The sequence below is a fragment of the Triturus cristatus genome, chromosome 4_2 (assembly GCF_964204655.1).
Source record: "Triturus cristatus chromosome 4_2, aTriCri1.1, whole genome shotgun sequence".
Lineage (NCBI taxonomy): Eukaryota > Metazoa > Chordata > Amphibia > Caudata > Salamandridae > Triturus > Triturus cristatus.
This window is the reverse complement of record NC_140586.1, coordinates 58,135,366-58,154,306: the sequence shown is the minus strand read 5'-3', so window position 1 is coordinate 58,154,306 and position 18,941 is coordinate 58,135,366. Positions and strand designations below refer to the sequence as shown.

General features: G+C 43.1%; 1 protein-coding gene across 1 annotated transcript in view; it reads right to left on the bottom strand.

Annotated features, from left to right (window-relative positions):
• LOC146832966 (adenylate kinase isoenzyme 1-like) overlaps window positions 1-18,941 on the bottom strand; it is a 518,078-nt gene that overhangs the window by 63,746 nt on the left and 435,391 nt on the right. Inside the window, exon 4 of the mRNA XM_085600031.1 lies at window positions 18,015-18,206. Coding sequence (XP_085456157.1) covers window positions 18,015-18,206 — 192 coding nt within the window. The remainder of the gene's footprint in view (window positions 1-18,014; window positions 18,207-18,941) is intronic.

Sequence of the window (18,941 nt, the reverse complement as noted above, 5' to 3'; positions counted from 1 at the left end):
AATTTGGGCAGGGCTGTGACGGCGATTAAGTCCCAGATGCGTTTTTGGAGCACGCTCCCACTCTGTCACCGGCAGGGTAGCCTTGTCCAAGATGCTGATACTCCCCCGTCTTCTGTACTATTGTGCCAATCTGCCAGCATATATCCTGGCGGCCTTCTTCGCCGCACTTACGCGGTCGCTCCGGGATTTCATTTGGGGTAAGGCGCGGCATAGGATGGCTCTGCCCAAGCTCTACTTACCTACCGACCAGGGAGGCCTGTCTGCGCCGTGCTTTGAACATTATTACTTGGCAGCGCAGCTTCAATGGATAGCCCGCTGGCTAGCAGGTAGGGGCCTCGATGACACTGCAACAACAACACCTCCCCTGTCTCTAGCTGACATTACCAAGCTCTTTCACCCTGCCGCGAAAGCCCCAACGCCGACACCACTCCTCATGGTAGTAGCCTACAAATGCTACCGCCAGGGCCTCTACCTTATTAGAACCCTGGTTCCTTATGCTCCGGCCATTCCACTGGAGGGCTCCCCTAGTGGGCTGGGGGTGCTCACCGCCTCTGAGCTAACGGAGTGGCATGCAGCAGACATACAGACCCTGGGTGACCTCTATCGGGACGGCACTCTCATGGAGTACGAATCCCTGGTCGATGAGGCAGGCCTGCCACCTGGGCAATTCCTCAGACACCGTTCCCTGGTTGCGACATTGACTGCTAGATGGGGGGACATGGCGGTGGAACCGGGCCAACACCTCACCATACAGTATCTACATGTGATGGGGCGGGGTAGGCACTTGATACGGTGGTTTGCGGCCTCCCTCCGCACACACGCGGCGATCAGTCTAGAACCGCTTCGCCGCAAATGGGAGATAGACCTGGGGAGGCCACTGGATGACAGGGAATGGGACAAGTTGCTACAGAGCCCAACACGCATACCCCGCAATATGCGGTTCCGCCAGATACAGCTGTTTATACTCCACAGGGCGTACCTCACACCCGAAATGATTAATAGATACTTCCATGGCATGGACACGGCTTGCCCCCGCTGCGCGGAGTTGGGGGCTGGGATGGTGCACATGCTGTGTAGTTGCCGCAAGCTGCGCCCATATTGGGAGTCAGTCCACGAGGCGCTGCATATATGCACAGGCCGTACCATAGCATTTGAGTGGCCCGTCTACCTACTACACCTATTCCGCAGAACGCCAGCTATGAAAGTCACCTCCCGTTTCCTCGACTTGGGGTTGGTGGTGGCTAAACGACTACTCACTAAACACTGGAAGGCACCGGATCCACCACACACACAGGCATGGTGGTGTTCACTCCAGGCATGGGCCAAGGCGGAAGGCATAGCTCTCCTGAGAGGAAACACTGGGACTTCGGAGGACACCTATCACGACACAGTGGGAAGGTCTCCTGCAGGCCTTGATACGGATTGAAGGGGACACGGCGGAGAGACACCCTGTCCAGGGGGGAGGGGTGTCCCCGGTGATTGCTGAGTAGGTGCATGCGGTCTGTTAGCCTGCCAAATAGTCAGCTGCGTAATGCCTGATGCCCAGGGTGGGCAATACTGGGTTTCCTATGCGGGACTGCTCGTTTGGGGGGTGCTTTGGGGGTGAGGGGGGGGGCAGAAGGGCTGGGGACATAATGTGAAATATACGTTTGCAGGTCGGACTCTGCTGCTGTTCTTGGTTGCTGGGGGTTCTTGACGTTCATAGGGGCTTCACCTTTATGATATGGTCAATGTTAATTGAATCCTGGTGCTTGTCTGTAAGCTGTAAAATTTACAAAACAATAAACAGATTTAAAAAAAACACCCAAAAAAATGAATGAACCCCTAAGGAATAGATGTTCATGCATAATAAATGAGTTCTTGGAGTCTGGTTTTCCAAGAACTCTTTGTGACGTAGATGAACGGATGTAGGTGGCCATGCCTGTATTTGTTTAGCATGGATAATGCCTAAATAAGGGCAGGATTTCTATGCCTAAATATGGGCAATGCGAATTGTGCCTATATAAGAACATAAATCGGGAAACCTATATATGGTATCTAAATCGACACACAACAGGGCCACCTGACTTACCACTGACTTGGCAGGTGACACAGGAGCTACAAAACTCCTTGGTGTCTTCAGACATGTAGGACCAGTGAAAGTGAGAGACACGCTCCTAAGTCTTGCTTTGCCCAAGATGTCCTGCAAGGGGAATGTCATGTGCTAGGGTCAATAGAAAACCCCTGAATTACTGAGGTATGACCAACCTCCTGGTGGCACCAGTCTTGTGGTCTCTATTCTCAGAAAACAGGAGCCCAGCTTCCCAATAAGTCCTTTGGGACCCTCTGACATTCCCTGCCTCCTCAGCAGCAGCTGTTCAAGAGAGCAGCAGGTTTTCTTCTACAGACTCAAGTCTGCCCTGGAAGGTCCCTCTGCCCCCAAGAACTCTGCCCTGTCAGGCCCAAGTTTCTCTGGGACAGTTCCTTTACAGGGGCTGAGGACATCTCCCTCAGTAGACTGATCCTCACGGGGAGTCTGGGAGGATGATAAAACCATACCCTTCCTGCTCCATCCTCTGGGAGCTGGCTGGTCCACTCTTTCAGTAACCAGGGCTCCCTTGGGGCCAAATCTTTTGGCCTGAGCAAAAGGCACTGGCTGAAACGCCCATGATTTCTTCATGTGTCCTGAACTCCACTTCAGACGAGGCTGCAGTTTCTAAATTACTGCCCAGCAGACAATCCACAGGTAAGTCTGGGGAAACCACAACCATCTTTGGGCTAGTTACCCCTCCCCAGCTGAGATGAATAACAACTGCCAAGTAATGATCGGTCCTAACATTGCTATCATTGGTCACTTGGTAAAGTTGACCAAGTAGAATCTGTTCAAGAGACACAAGTTTCTCTGCCACCATAGTGACTTGCCCCTGTGTCACTGTAAGCCACAGATTCCTGACCATGAGAGGCTGTTGTCTCTACTTGCCCAAATTAGTGGGACTTACAAGTAAAGTGGCAAGTTCCATGGAACTGTCACAGAAGAGAACAGCCTGAGTGGGTGTCCTGACTAGGCCAGACCCCACTTCTTTACCCAAGGTTAACCCTACTAATCCCTTGGGGGCACTACTAATACTTGTGCTAGTGCTAGGGGTAATAGGTGCTTTAGGAGCAGTAGCAGTATCCTTGGTGCCAGACTTAGAGCAATTGGCATGTCTTGCCCTATAGCCTTTTTCCTTACAGAGATAACACCAAGGTTTCTTGCTGGAAGAGGAAGAGGTTTGGGACCCACCATCAGCGGAAGACTTATGGGGTCCTTGTGAAGACTCTTTTCTGACTTTACCTTTCGCCCCACCCTTCTCTTGGCCCTTAGAAGAATCTAGCTTCTTCTGGTCACCACCACCATGAGATTCCAGCTTCACAATACGGACCCACTTGTCTGCCGTCTTTTCCAATCCTTGGGGAGAGATCAGATCTGAGTCTGTCAGGTACTGTTGCAGCTGCTGATTTTGACAGTTATAAAGGATGTGCTCCCCCATCAATACATTATACGGTCCATCATAATCATGCACATTACTTCCATGAAGCCAGCCTCACAGAGCCTTAATAGCACTGTCTATAAAATCTACCCAGTGTTGAGAGTGTGCCTTCTGTGTGTCCCTAAACTTAACCCTGTATTGTTCAGTGGTTAAAACAAACCCATCTATGAGCGCATCCTTCAAGACTGAGTAATTATCTGCATCTTCCTCCCTAACAGTGAAAAGGTTGGGGCATATTAACAAGCCCCTATTGCCACCACAACATCACTTTTAGTGACATTGTGGTGACAATAGGGGCTTCACCTTATTTACAAGGCAGCGTTAAGCCACTTAACATGGCTTAACGCTGCCTTGTAAATAAGGCACCCTTTCATGTTGTACTTGGCGTGAAAGGGGAGGGCAATGGGTGTTGCGGTGGGCGTTCCACCACAACACCCATTGATTTTGATGATGCTCCCTCCCGATTTACAAGGGTCGCGTAAATAGGAGGCAGTGCCAAAATTAAGACAAGGGAAAACCTGGTCATAAACAGGCAAAACGAGGAAAATGCTTTATTTCTCCTTGTTGCTGTTTCCATGTGTGCTGCATTGTGTAGCACACATAGAAACAGCAAATTGCCATCGATTGTTTATGTGCAGGAAGGTCTCCCTTCCTGCACATAAACAATCCCAGAAAAATTATGTTTTGCAACTTCTATGTGTGCTGCATTAAGCAGCACACATAAAAGTTACAAAACACCATTTAAAGATTGTTTATGTGCAGTAAGGGAGATCTTCCTGCACATAAACAATCTTCCCCACAACGCATACACCCTTGCACTATGATACAAGGGTGCCTGTGTTGGTGCTAGGCTGATAAGTTTAGTGCCAGTGCAGGGGGAACCGCAGGGCTGCACTATATTGTTGTAAATATGGTGCAGCCCAGAGCTTCTGAAGTGGTTGAGCGCGGTGTTAGGCCAAGGAGGCTAACGCCGTACTCCTCCACTTTGTTGTAAATATGTCCTTTTGCCTCAACCTTTGTATCAAAAGATAGCCATAGGATAACTGCCCACTGCCCTTGAGGGATCTTCTGAACGTTACAGCCCTCGTTAAAGCAGCGATCCATTTATGGGTGTTATCCCCCTCCTGTTAAGGAGGGACTATCCTGCTCAGGTACCTAGTGTCACATGAGTGTTCTCTGAACCTAGGCTTGCTAGTGCTGCCACCATGGGATCCTAATCCCAAATTCTTCGTAGCCCTCTAAACTTCCAGGGTACTATGTGTAGTATGGTGTTGCACCTACCTACCTTAGTGAAAACTGAACTTCCAAAGAATGGAGAATTGGTTGTGCTAGACCTTTAACTACCAATCTAAAAATTCAGTAGAACTTCCTAGATTACAATATTATTACATGTGCATAGCTAGTGATGGTTTTTCTTGTAACCTTCACATAGATTAAATGGGAAAACGGTGCAGGCTTAAATCCTAACCGCTGCACACCAATGTAGGAGGCTGGCTTAGTATATGGTGCACACTTATTCAAGTGGCGTAGCTTGCACTAATCCAGGCAACCGGTAAGGTGATTTTAGTGGTCTTTGATAACCATAGAAAGCTCTCAAAGTGGTAGCCGTGGAGAGCAGCCTTCAGGCTTATATTGAAGGGATGTTAAGCGCCTTTACCAGTTTAATCTGTAGTGTAGATTAGATGAAAAGAAACAACACAGTTACCCGGAAATATTGACACAATACACAAGAATACTTCAAAAGCAATCAGGTAAGTAGCACAAAATACAGTGGACTCCAGGGGGAGACCAAACCATATACTAAAAAAGTGGAATGCGAAGTGCAAAGGAGAACAGGACTTGGAACAGGAGACCCTGAGGAGCCAGGAACACAAGGAACTACTCAAGGTAAGTACCTAGGAACACCATGGAGGCAGTGTGCAGAGTGGGAACACAGCTGCATGCCCAAAGGAAGTCAATGGGGAAGTCGCAGTTTCAGTTTTGAAGAATGACCCTTCCCAGAGGACCGCAAAGAATTCACTTGGAGGACAGAAGGATGGAGATCCATCCCACCCGTGGATGCCCTGGGAAGCAGGTTACCTACACCAGGGAAGCCAAGTGCATAGGGGTGAAAAGTCAACGGAAACCTCTGTAGACGACAATGGAAGACTTAGAAGAAAATTTCTCTGGACGATGAAGGAGTCCAGTGAAACCCAAGGGTGGATTCTGGAAGTGAAGAACCTTCAAGCAGAGTGGACAGAGTCTATGCCACTCTGAGTTGACTAGGAGGCACGGATAAACAATTCCCAACGATGTCGGGAGGTTCAGAAGAGTAGACAGTGACCTAGTGGGTGAAGATGTGAAGACCAGGCGATGCTGAGGAACACCAGGAGCCGTGCACGAGCTGTCCCATGTCGGGTGTCGGTGACTAGGTAGTCGGTGTCCAGCGGGAGCACCAACAAGCCTTGGTAGCCACAACTAGTGTGAAAGATGAAGAAGCAGCAAAGTTGGGACCAGCAAGGTCCAAGAGACTCACCAACAGCAGGAGAGTCAGAGCAGACCCTGAGCAAGCAGGGGAGCCCACTGAAGCAGAAGATCCTAAGGTAGACCCACAGGCCAAAGGCACAGGATTCGCAAGAGGGCCTCCAGCAGCTCACCAAAAATGAAGTGCAGAGGATGCGGCGAGGGCACTGATCTTGGAGGGAAGAGATGCTGAAGGCTGAAGCTTTTTGCAGCCTGAAGATCTCTGGAGTGTAGAGCAAACAAGCCTTGCCAACAGCAAGTAAATGCAGTGCATAGGGATTTAGTCCCAGCAGGTCCAACGAGGGATACAGGGCTCAAAATTGCAGAGAGGACAGGTCAGACCTCGAGGGAGTTGCAGAACCACCACCTGTGTTGCAGAGTCTGCAGAAGTCCATTGGACAACAGGAGCAGCAGACTGGTCAGCTTTGTTGCGGTGCCTGTAGATGCAGGGGTGTGAATCCTTCACTCCAAGGGAGATTACTTCGGGTGTCCTTGATGCCCACAGGTCTGTTGAAGAACCTGGAAGAGGCACAGACATAGATGATGAAGAACAGTGAGACCAGGAGCAGAAGGAGTCTTCCTTGGTGCAGTCTCCAGTTGAAGTACAACGAAGTCCAAGTGTCCATACAGTTGAACAGCGACATAGTTTCAGGGTTGAGTCTTGTCCCACAACAAATCTAGGGACTCACCCATAGGTAAGCCCTAAAGTACCCTAAGGAAAGGGTTGGAACAACTTGGGGTGCCTCCCAGAGGAGGGGCTGGGCAGAGGGGAGGATACTCCTATGTCCTTTGTCCAGTTCCGCACCAGAGCGGGAGCCAAAGGTTCCCTGAATGGGCTCAAACTGGAGTATGCAAGGAGGGCACTAAATTGCCCTTCAAAACTGTCTGGTGGCACTGGCAAGCGCCCCCACACCAGCCCAATACACTAAGTCCTATCTGGGAGGTGGTCACACCACCCTGAGACAGGAAATCTATTGTTCTACCTTTACATGCTCGAGCTCAGCTCAGAAGCAGAAGGGCAGAATCGTGTATGTAGTTGGCAGGAGCACACGTTTGCTTGCAGACCCTGAAAGGCTGTTACCAGGAGTACAGGGAGGCCCCAGTACATGGGATCATAGTTCCAACATTGGAATCGATGTTGAGGTATGATTCCAATATTTTGATACCAAACATGACCGGGTTAGGTTCAGCCATTATATAGTTAGACATCTTGTAATGAGTGATGTCAACTATATGTATTAAAATGGCTGACCGCACTTACAAAGCCTGGAGAATCGACTATGGTGTTTGTAGGGGTGCAGGGATGTGGAATTCCTATAGCCCGACGCCCGGAACATATTGTTTGGGGTCAAGGGTAACAAGTTTTCATGTGTATTTTGTCCTTGGGACAAGTAGGGCCAACGCCCTACAGCACAAACCCTTTGGCTGCCAGTTTACAGTCCCACATTATGGATCAGGGCAAGACATTTACTGCAGTAAGGTAATATTTGTGTCCATCTGTTCAAACTAGTATTTATGGCTCATTAATGCAAAGCCTTTATTATTAGGGTGAGCGCTCTAAGTAAATGTTGTAATCACAGACTGCACTACTGACAGAGGGTTCAGTATAAAAATGTGTACACACGTTTTCAATGTTTAGCAATATGTATAATGCTCCCAGAATGCTCTCTGATTAGATGCAAATATCTGCAGAAGCTTGAAAGCATGATTTATGCTTCTTTGCTTTCAAAATTCACAAAAGTATTTCACTAAACTACTGTAAAACTGTATACCATTTCTTTGCAGCATCATTTAGTAAAATGTGTTGATGTGTGTTAGTATTTCCCAATATTATTCATAATGAAAACTCGATGTACCCAATTTTAATAAGATTATGGGAATCCCAGAAATAAAAAAGCACTGGTAAAGTCAATAGGTCTGAAATTGTTGATCAGCCTGTTGGTTCTGTCAATGCGTGACTTGTTCTGGCATGGTTTTTGCAAAACCTTATTTGTGTGGGAGCTGCCGGGCTCTCACCATTGTAACAAACATTGGCTAAAGCAAAAATTGTTTTGGTCTCAAAAGGAACACATTGGCACAGTAGTTACTGGTACTTAACAAAACGACTGTGTGTCAATGTGCTCCTTGTGAAAGAACAGAATGATGTCACTCACAGTGGGGAGAGAGAGAGAAAGAGAGAGAGGGAGAATTTTAATAGACACAAAAGGTCATGGTTAACGCCAGACCTAATTAGTGGCCCAATTATTAAATAAAGTCTCAAAAGTGCACCCATGTCCTTGCATTAAGTGCGTATATACGGCTTATGTGAATTCACAAGACTTTACAGAAGCAAGCCAAGAAATAGGACTGCTAGCAGATATTTGTGAACTGCATTTTAGCATGAGCAAATATGCAGGTGTAGATTTGCTCATGCGAAAATCTTAGTGTTTGCAAGTTCACTTTCCTATCAACCACTTTGTTCTCAACCCTGGAAGAAGTTTTAAGTCTGCCATTGTTAGGAGTAAATTTCCAACCTTTTTCAGTGTGGAAAGAGATTAGAGAAGAGTTGGTGCAAAGCCTTAAAACATGCAAGTTAGTAGGTTTGCACAGACTCAAAAGGGCAGTCCAACCCTGGAACTGTTGCTTACCATTACCATCAGCCCCAGTATGTAGAACATAAGGGAATTTCTAGTATTCAACCCCTATTATGGTACGAGCCATAGTATAATCAGAGAGGCTATTTCAGAGCTCCTATATAATGAGATTGCTGGCATAATTGTTGCTGCAGTACATGACACAAAAGGGACAAGTGTATTTTGTTACAGGACAAGTAGATTTATGAAGCAACCTGCCCCATGGACAAGTAGATATTTTATTAAATTCCACACCCCTGGGGGTGTCCTGCACCTTAAGGGCAACCCTCACACTTATAACCAGGCACCCTGCCCTCAGGACTGAAGAGCCTACCATGGGGAGACAGATAGGTTTTAAGTGCAGTGAACTCAGATATATAGAAACATATCTGTTGTGAGAGGTGCAAGCACCCAATCACACAGGCTGCAACTGCAGGCCTAAAGTCACAGTGTAGGAGTACTCCTATGGGTGGCACAATACATGCTACAGTCCATGGGAGACCCCTGCTGTACCTATGCCTTGGGTACCTTCGTTCCATATACTAGGGACTTATAAGTGTACACCAGCAGCCAATTGTGGAGGTACCAAAGTACTTAACATTGTCAATTAAGGCGAGAAAGCACAGTTGCTGGGGTCCGGATTAGCAGGATCCCAGCAGACTAGGTCAAAAACACACTGACAACAAGCAAAAAGTGGGCGTAACCATGAAAGCAAATGCTACTTTCCTACTATAGTGTCGAGCATATTCACCCCTTAGAAATACAAGTACATTTTGAAAAGGGTAGAATATCGATGGAAAAAATATCGAGAACAAAATATAGATGGTAAAAATATCGACTCCCTATACTTAAACAGGTAAGTACAAAAATATTGAATCAAAAATATCGAAATTATAACTATAGATGTAAAAAATATCGATTAAAAAATATAAATAAAATAAAGTAATATATATTAAAAATATAAAGGGGGCCCATTAGCATGTCGGGCGGATCGCCAACGCCCGCATGGCGGTGGCGATCCGCCCAACATTTGTGCCCACCCGCATGCCAATTCACCCCCCGCCATATTACTATGGCGGGGGGGGGGCCCCGGCGGACGGAAAGACCGTCTGCCGGTTTTCCGCCTGTAGGCAATCCACCCGATTGCCTACCAGGCGGAAAAGCTATTAATATGGTGGCCGCCATCCATATTAGTATGCAGGCGGGGACATGCCTTTCTGTGGTGGCGAAAGGCATGCTGTCTTCGACATTGGGGGCCCCTTAGTGGGCCCCCAGAGATTCTGGGGGGTGCACATGGCGGGTACCTATGGCATCCCCCTGCATTTCAATTTACAACGAGGCAGGCACCGCGCGGTGCCTGTCACGTTGTGCATTGAAAGGCACAACTTGCTTGTGTGGCATTGCGGCGGGTGGTGCTTTTAGCACCGCCCGCCGCAATGTTACAAATGTGGGATGCGCCCGCCAGTGTGGCGGGTGCATCCTAATTGTGGGTGCGGGACCGCCGCAAGCATTGCGGGCGGTCCCGTTTGCCTTTGTCCGCCCGCCATACTAATGACCCCCTAAATATTAATATTATCTTTAACAACATAAATTTAAGTTAACATACAATTTAACTAAATATAAGAATGTAATTTAAAAACTATAAATACACAAACATAATCATTTATACATATACATATATTTACTTTAAAATAATTTATTAACTAGTATCTTTATTTAATTTTTAAACTTTTAAATTGTATAAAAATAAAATATATACATATATCAATAATTTCAAATAAAAAAAAATTCTATAATTAATTAAAACATTGAACTATTAAAACAAAATTAAAAAGTACATTTCGCAACACAATAAATACAACAGTAGGGAACATGTTGGATAGCGAAACAATTACATTTACTATTCCAACTGCAATAAGTGCCACAGTAGGGAAAGTGTTGGATAGCGGAGGGGTAAAAATTACTATTCCTACTCCAAAGAGTGCAACAGTAGGGAAAGTGCTGGATAGCGGAAGGGTAAAATTTACTATTCCCACTCCATTGACTGCAAAAGTAGGGTAAATGTTGGATAGTAGAAGAATTACATTTACTATTCCAACTCCAGTGATTGCAACATTAGGGAAAATATTGGATGGTGGAGGGGTAAAAATTACTATTCCCACTCCAGTTAGTGCAACAGTAGGGAAAGTGCTGGATAGCGAAGGGGTAAAAATTACTATTCTCACTCCAGTTAGTGCAACAGTAGGGAATGTACTGGATGGTGGAACAATAAAAATTACTATTCCTACACCAGTTAGTGCAACAGTAGGGAAGTGCTGGATTGCGGAGGGGTTAAATTTACTATTCCCACTCCAGTCAGTGCACCAGTAGGGAAAGTATTGGATAGCAGAAAAACTAAAATTACTAATAACATTTAAACAATTGAAAAAAAATCTTAAAAATAAATAAACAGTATTTTAAAAATATACAATTAAATATATTAAACATATAAAAAGTACACTTATTATAATGTTAATTCGATATAATAAATACCTACAAATATGATATAAAACAATAGATTTAAAAACAATATTTATTTAAAAGGAACAAATATTCACAAACAAATTATTTAAAACATAAATGTATTTAGTTTATTTCCTACCCTATAACACCACTCCAATAAAAAAAGACCAACATTTTTATTGAGATTTATTTTCACACTTAACATAATTAATAATGTATTTAAAATATATTATTAATCAAAAAAAGATAATAAGCATTCATTGAGTACACATTCTTTAACACTATAATATCCACAACACACACCTAAAATTAATCACAATTAGGATTATTAATTACTAATTAATTCATTTAAATTAATTAACAAATAATTAATAATTCATCAATAAAAAATAAATTACTTCCCACCCTTCCCACCATTTACACCTATAAACACCACAACACACACCTAATATAATTACACAATTACCATAATTAATTACTAATTAACTAATTTAGACAAAATAACAACTATTTAATAATTCATCAATAACGTCTCACCCTTCACACCATTTACACCTTTAAACACCACAAAACACACCTACAATTAATTACACAATTACCATAATTAATTACTGAATAACTAATTTAAATTAATTAACTAATTAATAATTCATCAATAAAAAATAAATTACTCCCCACCCTTCACACCATTTACACCTATAAACACCACAAAACACACCTAAAATTAATTATACAATTGCCATAAATAAATACTAATTCATTGATTTAAATTAATTAACCACTAATTATTAAACAAATATTAATAAATTAATTGACACATTTAACACTATAACATAACAACTAAACAAATATTAATAGATAAAAATTATTCAATAAATGTTATATAATTGAATTACTTCCCACCCTATTCCCTTATAAACCCACAACCCGCTATGGAACTAAAAACGAAAACTTCAAATTAAAAAAAAATCATAACTACTGTAAAAAGTCAATAAAATGTATATAATTAAATTACTTCCCATCCTATTCCCCTATAAACCCACAACACGCTATGGAACTAAAAACACTAAATTCAATAAAGCAAAATTAATAACTACTATAAATATTCAATAAAACTGAAATACTTAAATTACCTTCCACCCTATTCCCCTATAAAGCTACAAACCGCTACGGAACTAAAAATGCAAAAATCATTAAAAAAAAATTATTAACTACTAAAATTTTAACACATATAATATAAATACAAACAATTTTTATACAAAAAAACAAACATCACACACATGTAAAATATATACTAAAATACATAACATTCATAAAAAAAATCGATATTTTAAAAAATGATTTTAAACAATTCGATATTTTTTAAATCAATATTACTTACCTAAAATCTATATTCCTGACCCACGATATTATTACCATGATATTTGTGCAATTCGATATTTTTACCTCGATATTCTTTCTCTGCACCTTTGAAAAGATCCAACCTTCCTATTAAAAATAACATTTTGGATTTTTGCACATTTTTTGTTTGTGAATTTAGTAAAATAGTTCATATTTTGTGTACTGATTTGATGTATGTTTGTTTCGGCAATTTTATGTATTGTTTCATGTTCAAATCATACAAATTGTTTAGGCGGGCGTCCCTGGCTTCCAGTAGTGATTCAGTGCTGGTCGAAAGAAGTCAAAAGGTTAAGAACCGTTGGTCTTCTAGATAGAATACTCCTTGTCCTTTAACTTGATCCCTTCATGATCTCTTAGGGGCCCATTAACAAATAGATTCATGTGTATATTTAGTCACATGTATATTTACTACTACAAATAGGTTATCAGCATTTCCAAACGTAGATTTACACTTAAGTATATAATTAGGGCTCCACCCACTCATGGAGCCTCCTAAAACAGGATTTGATGTTACTGCTAGTAACATTTCAGACATAGGTGGAGACGGAGGTATGCCACTTTGGCAGTGATCTCCATATGGGAATGTATTGAGAAAAATATTAAAATGAAATAATCTTTATAAATGATTAAAATACTTTAACATAAAATATAAATGTAAAATAATTAAGAAAATGTATTACTGTCTTTACATTTTTAAGATACAATGTTATAGCACACTAACTCATTATTGTATTTTAAATTTAGTTTACATTTTAAAATAATACAATTAATATTTAATAAGTATTTATACATATTCTAACACTAAATGAAATATGCATTTTCTTTTAATTGTCAAATAACTTAATTATATTGTAAGTCAGAGCTGTAGCCCACCTGTTAGTGACCATGTATGGTGCCTGCATTCCTGACTTCCTCCAAGGCTGAGCTGGAGTACATTTACTACTTTTGAAAACCTTTGTGGCTGTACACACTTTAGAATTGTAGTTTGTCAACAGCAATTGGTTGACTCTTTTGTGAGTTGGTGTTTATAGTTGCCTGTCCCTCCCTACAATCCTCCTTTAATTTTTCTAAATTCCTCTCAATGTGATAAGTGTTCCCCATTTTCAGACCACTTCCCTTTATCCTTCCAACATTTACTATTATAACGCAGGTGTACATGTATGGAGATCTCCACCAATGTGGCAGAGATCTCCACATCGAAAAGATAGGGGAATCGGAGGTCTCCAGCCATAGGATAAGGAATAGCATTTTGGAGTATGGGAGTACACTACAGTAGTACTACTTTATGTACTACAAAATGCAGTTTCTGAATGTCCTCATTGTGATGGCACCTTAGACCAGTGGGGGCACTGCTTAGTGATCTCTATGTCTGGAAGACAAAGGATACAGAGATCAAGAAGATCTTTCTACCACACTTTGGATATTCTACAAAAATGCATGTCATCAAAGAACAAAAAACAGCAAAACATCTGAGAAAAACCTATGAAAACGTTAAACAGTCAGTGTAAAGGAAGTCCTTTAGGTTAAAAAAAGCGATTCTCAAGAAACAAAATATGATTGGAGAAAACTGGGCAGAGCCCAGTGACCAGGGATTGTCACATACAAGTGCAGAAAGATAAACTAGAGTTCATCTGTCTGGAACTGTGCCTTCAGTTGTTCCAGGGTCTGCCTTCAATATTAAAGGCATAGTATTGTTTTATTCTCTCTGGATGGTTAGACTAAAGGCTAGACATGTGTATGCAAGCAGTTTCTTTCGTCTTTCCTGTGTTTTAAAACTAGACCAGTCAAAGAGTTTCTTCATACCCTTTGCCTTACATATATATGAAAAACTTGCTAATACAAAATGGTCTAAATTCAAGAAATGCCTTTAATTTGCTTAGGAATGTGTTCTAATTAGTTTTTAAAGTTTGCATCTTGTAAAAGTGTTCCAGTATCTCTTGAAGAAGAGGAATGTGTTCTAATTAGTTTTAAAGTTTTTATCTTGTAAAAGTGTTCCAGTATCTCTTGAGGAGGCAGGGATATGCAGTGTTCATGGATTATGCACACATGCAATGAAGGAGCAGAATGTAAGTAGTAAGACCAAGACCCTTACTACTAGCTTCGGACGATCAAACGTATCCTGTCCTATTTCGGTTGAATAAGAGCACACTCACTTAGCATTTAGGTTTTAAAAACACTTTGTCGCCTCTGATACAGGATTTTGAAAAAAAAAGACTTGATGGAGAAATAGGCAAATCGGTGGAAATCTATGAAGAAACTGCAGGCATTTAGAACTTTTTTTGCCTTTTAACAACCTTGTTCTGCGAAATCGTACATTATTCCTATAAAGACAACAGTTCATCACTGAAAACTGAAAAGGCTTATGTAATCTCCCTGTTGAAGGTCTGCCTAGGGTTGAAGCAAACACAAGGAGATGATGGACGGAGCGCTGAAACCTTTCAGGCACTCACACTCATCCCCAGTCACAGATCTGGGTTGAATCCATCATCATTCTTTAGCTCACTTTCTCACCTCAGTTCAGACCCAGCTATATGCAAATCAATCATGACCCTATGCTTCATGGGAACAGTTCAGCACGAACTTCCAAGCCAGGTCTTCCCTGAACCGGAAACAAGCATCCTGGGACCTGTTTCTGGATAACACCCTTCATCAGCCAGGCTAGCTTGAATCCATTGGCAAAGCCAGCAAGGGACCAACGTTTGGGCATACCCTGCCAACTTAGGGCGAACAAAGCAAACACTGCCTAGGGTTGATGCCTTTTTATTCCTATAGCAGTTTGGTTCAATTAGTCTCTGAACTTAAAAACAATATGCACCTCTTACACGTGGAGGGTGCTGAAAATTAAGCCCAAAACATATGTAGAAAAAACGTAAGATCTCCTTTTCAAGGGAACAGCAGGGTGCATCTCTTTAGCAACTGCTGAATGAAAAGCACACAAAAGGAACTGCCATGAGGAAAGGCTGAGGTCGAAAGTCGTTTAGTGAGGATCGTTTACATAAAACTCTCTGATGTGCTGAACAGAGGTAATGGGTGATGAATAATGCTGTTATATTAGCAGCTACTTGCATCTTGCCCAAATAAGAGAAGCGTCTAAGGTGAGAGGTCACAGAAGCAACCTCAGTAATTGAGCAGAGGGTGAAACACCCCCTAATAAGCAGCTTTGATTGAGAATACCCTAATATAACAAACTGCAGAAATCTAAGAAAACGGCCCACGGAAAGAACTCAGGATTTTCTCCCTCAATGGCCAGACAAAGGGGCACAAATCAAACTGGGTAGGTTATAAAGACTAAGGGGGTCATTAGGATGGCGGGCAGACCTGAGTCCGCCCACCATCATGGTGGGAATTGGGACCACCCGTCATGCATGCGGCAGTCTCGCACACCCAATTAGGATGCTACCGCCACCATGGTGGTAGCATTTTGCACTTTAACATTGCGGCGGGTGCTGCTGACTGCAGCACCTGCCTCGAGGTTGAAAATGCATGTAGTGCATTTCACTGCACTATGTGGCAGGGACCACGCGGTGCCTGCCACTTGGTGCAGTGAAATGTAGGGGGGTACCATGGATACCCCCCAGTGCACAAACACCACCCCCAAACACAAGGGGGGACCGCAACAGGCCCCTAAAGCCAATCTCGCCAGCCTTTCAACCATGGAAAGGCTGGCTGAAGACAGCATCCTAATTTGGCGGACGGTGCCTGCTAGGCACTGCCACCATTTTATGGCTGCAGATCGCCAGGCAATCGAAATGATTGCCTGGGGCGGTTACGTGGCAGACAGTCTTTGCCTCCGCCATGCTCGTCGTTTGGATCCCCCCGCCATCGTAATGTGGCGCGGGGAAAATTGCGGTTCGATTGCGGAAGGCCCGCCACCGCACGGCTGGCGGTGGCGGGCCTTCCGCCATCATAAAGACCCCCTAAATTATTAAATGTATATATTTGATACTGTAATATTAAATAAGCAATAATGATTCCCAGTCCAACAGAGACTAAAAGTGTGTGCCACTCTAAAGATCCAACATCTGATATGAGCTAGTCACACTGGTGTCGAAGATAAAAGGACGAATCTTTAAAGAGGGCAGCCAATGAGCAACACTTCCTGATTACGTTCTCAGTGTTATAAGAGGGTGCTACTTAGAGGTGGGGGGATGGGGGCACAAGCTTGTTGTTTCTTTGCTTGTAGTGGGAAGGATATTCCTCTTTGCCCAAATTGAGGAAGCTTGACTGTTTCTTTTCCATGAGAGGGCAGATGGCTGATAATTTCCTTCCACTAAAGTACAGCAGGTATGGTGTTCTGTAGCTGATGACATTCTATGCTTTCTTACCTATGTGGGAGGTTAGACTACCGCCTGGAGGAAGAGGATAGGGAGAGAGCCCACCCCCCCTCCTTTCTCAGTTTTTAAGTCATTATGACATTTTGATGCAGAGTACCGGAGGAGCAAGACCTTTTCCCCATTTGAAGGAAGGATGTTGTTTAGACGCTAACGAAAGGTGCCTGATGATTATTATTCCATGGGAGGATAGACTGCACTTTGGAGCTTCGATGATGAGGAGAAGCTTTCTTTCTCATGTGAGACCATGTGTCACTGAATGGCTCACGACTGGGAGAACTTAACTCTTCCTGCCCTGAGTGAGCATACAGACTTACTCTGTGGCCGAAGATAGGAGCTAGACTAGAGGCTCCAATGTAGGTAAAGGAGGGACAGGTTCACATCAGATTTTCATACTGACCACATCATTTCAAGATAATGATTTTAAATGGAACTGTTGGCATCCTGAAAATAGGTATGTTTCTTTCCCACCTGGACCTACACTGCACATTTACGTTCTGGACGGTTTCATCCCCTTTTGATAGCAAGCAGGGTGCCACATTAAGAATGAGGACATGGGCAAATATGGATAAAGGTAGCCCTCAGTGCCTGATGACAGTAGACGTTTCGCTTGTTCTTCTCTGTAGAAGGGCTGGAGTGCAGCTCTGTGGCTCAGGCTAGGAGGTAATTGGACTCTTTCATAGAAGGGCAAGAAATCTGCACTGTGGCTAAGGACACAAGCGGCTTGCCTATTCTTAACAGTGTATAAAGTGGCCAGAATGTGGCTAAGGACAAGAGAAGCTTAGCTCTGCTCATGTTCATCTCTGTACTCTAATGACCATAAGAGTCCCCAAAAGCCTCACAAATGAGAATGACCACTTTCATTTTAGACCCCAATTCCCTAAAAGGAATTTAAGCAATAAGAGTAGCCCACTTCTTACAATACTGGGATTTTGTGGTTAATACTGAATTTGTAATATCTTACCAAATTCTGGAAGCATTAGTAATTCCTCATCAGCATGGGTTAGATGTTTTAGCTCAGGGAATGTGATTATATTGCAGCCGGCTTTCCCCATTGGAACTGCTTAGGCTGGAGATGACTCCTCCTCTCTACGCTGAGAGTCTGTTGCCGAGCTAGCTTTGGGCTCCTCACAGTGGAGTGTGTCATAGCAATTTACCTTTCTAATTAGCTTTTTCCTGCCGTAGAAATCAATGATGGGTTCGTCTGTCTTGAAGTATGATTCCATTCTTCTTTTGATTGCCTCTTCGTTGTCATCGAACCTGTGACTGGTCTGCCCTCGTATAACAAGACGCTTCACCATAGTTTCTGCTGAACATTCAAACACCACCACAAGGCTGGGATGGCCAATCTAAATAAGCAAGAGGTATAGCATTGGTGGAAAAATCATACCTCACAACAAAGATGACAAATTGTGGCAAAAGTATTTTGAAATAAAAATGTATATCTTTCCACCAATCAACAAATTTAATTAGACGTCAAGAAATGCTTCTTATCAGTGCTTAATTTGAGACGGTGGATGCAGATGGGACCCATCAGCATTCTCTTTTGGGGACCAACACTTATTTTTCGTCATCGGATTTTGACCCAGGGTAAGAGGGAGAAAAATACACAAGGATGAAAGACAGAGAAATAAAAGACTGAAAAAACATGAGCAAGGGAGAAATACGGGATAACAAAGAACCCACAAGAGTGAGATGAAACAGCAGGGAGAGTCTGGGGGTCGCTTAAAAGAGTCATGTGGTGAAGCAGCCTTGGTATTCGCACGTCGATATTCAATGGCTCTGGCCTCAGGCTTCAAGGCAAAGCTTCAGGCCCCCCAACGTATATGGGGTTTTTGTTACCAAATTAAGCACTGCCTTTCCTCTCCTGATTAGCACCCCACTGTTTTTTGTTTATATACATGACCACACTGGCCAAATGGGACTATAGAATCGCCTCAGCTTTCGATTTGAAAACATTTGATGCATAGGGGCTATCCCACAGGCTCTAGTGTTCCATGATGAACTGTGAAGACACCCCAAACCCACTGGCCAAGAATGCATCGGTTCATGATGAATGAGAATTATTTGGGAAAACTGGAGCA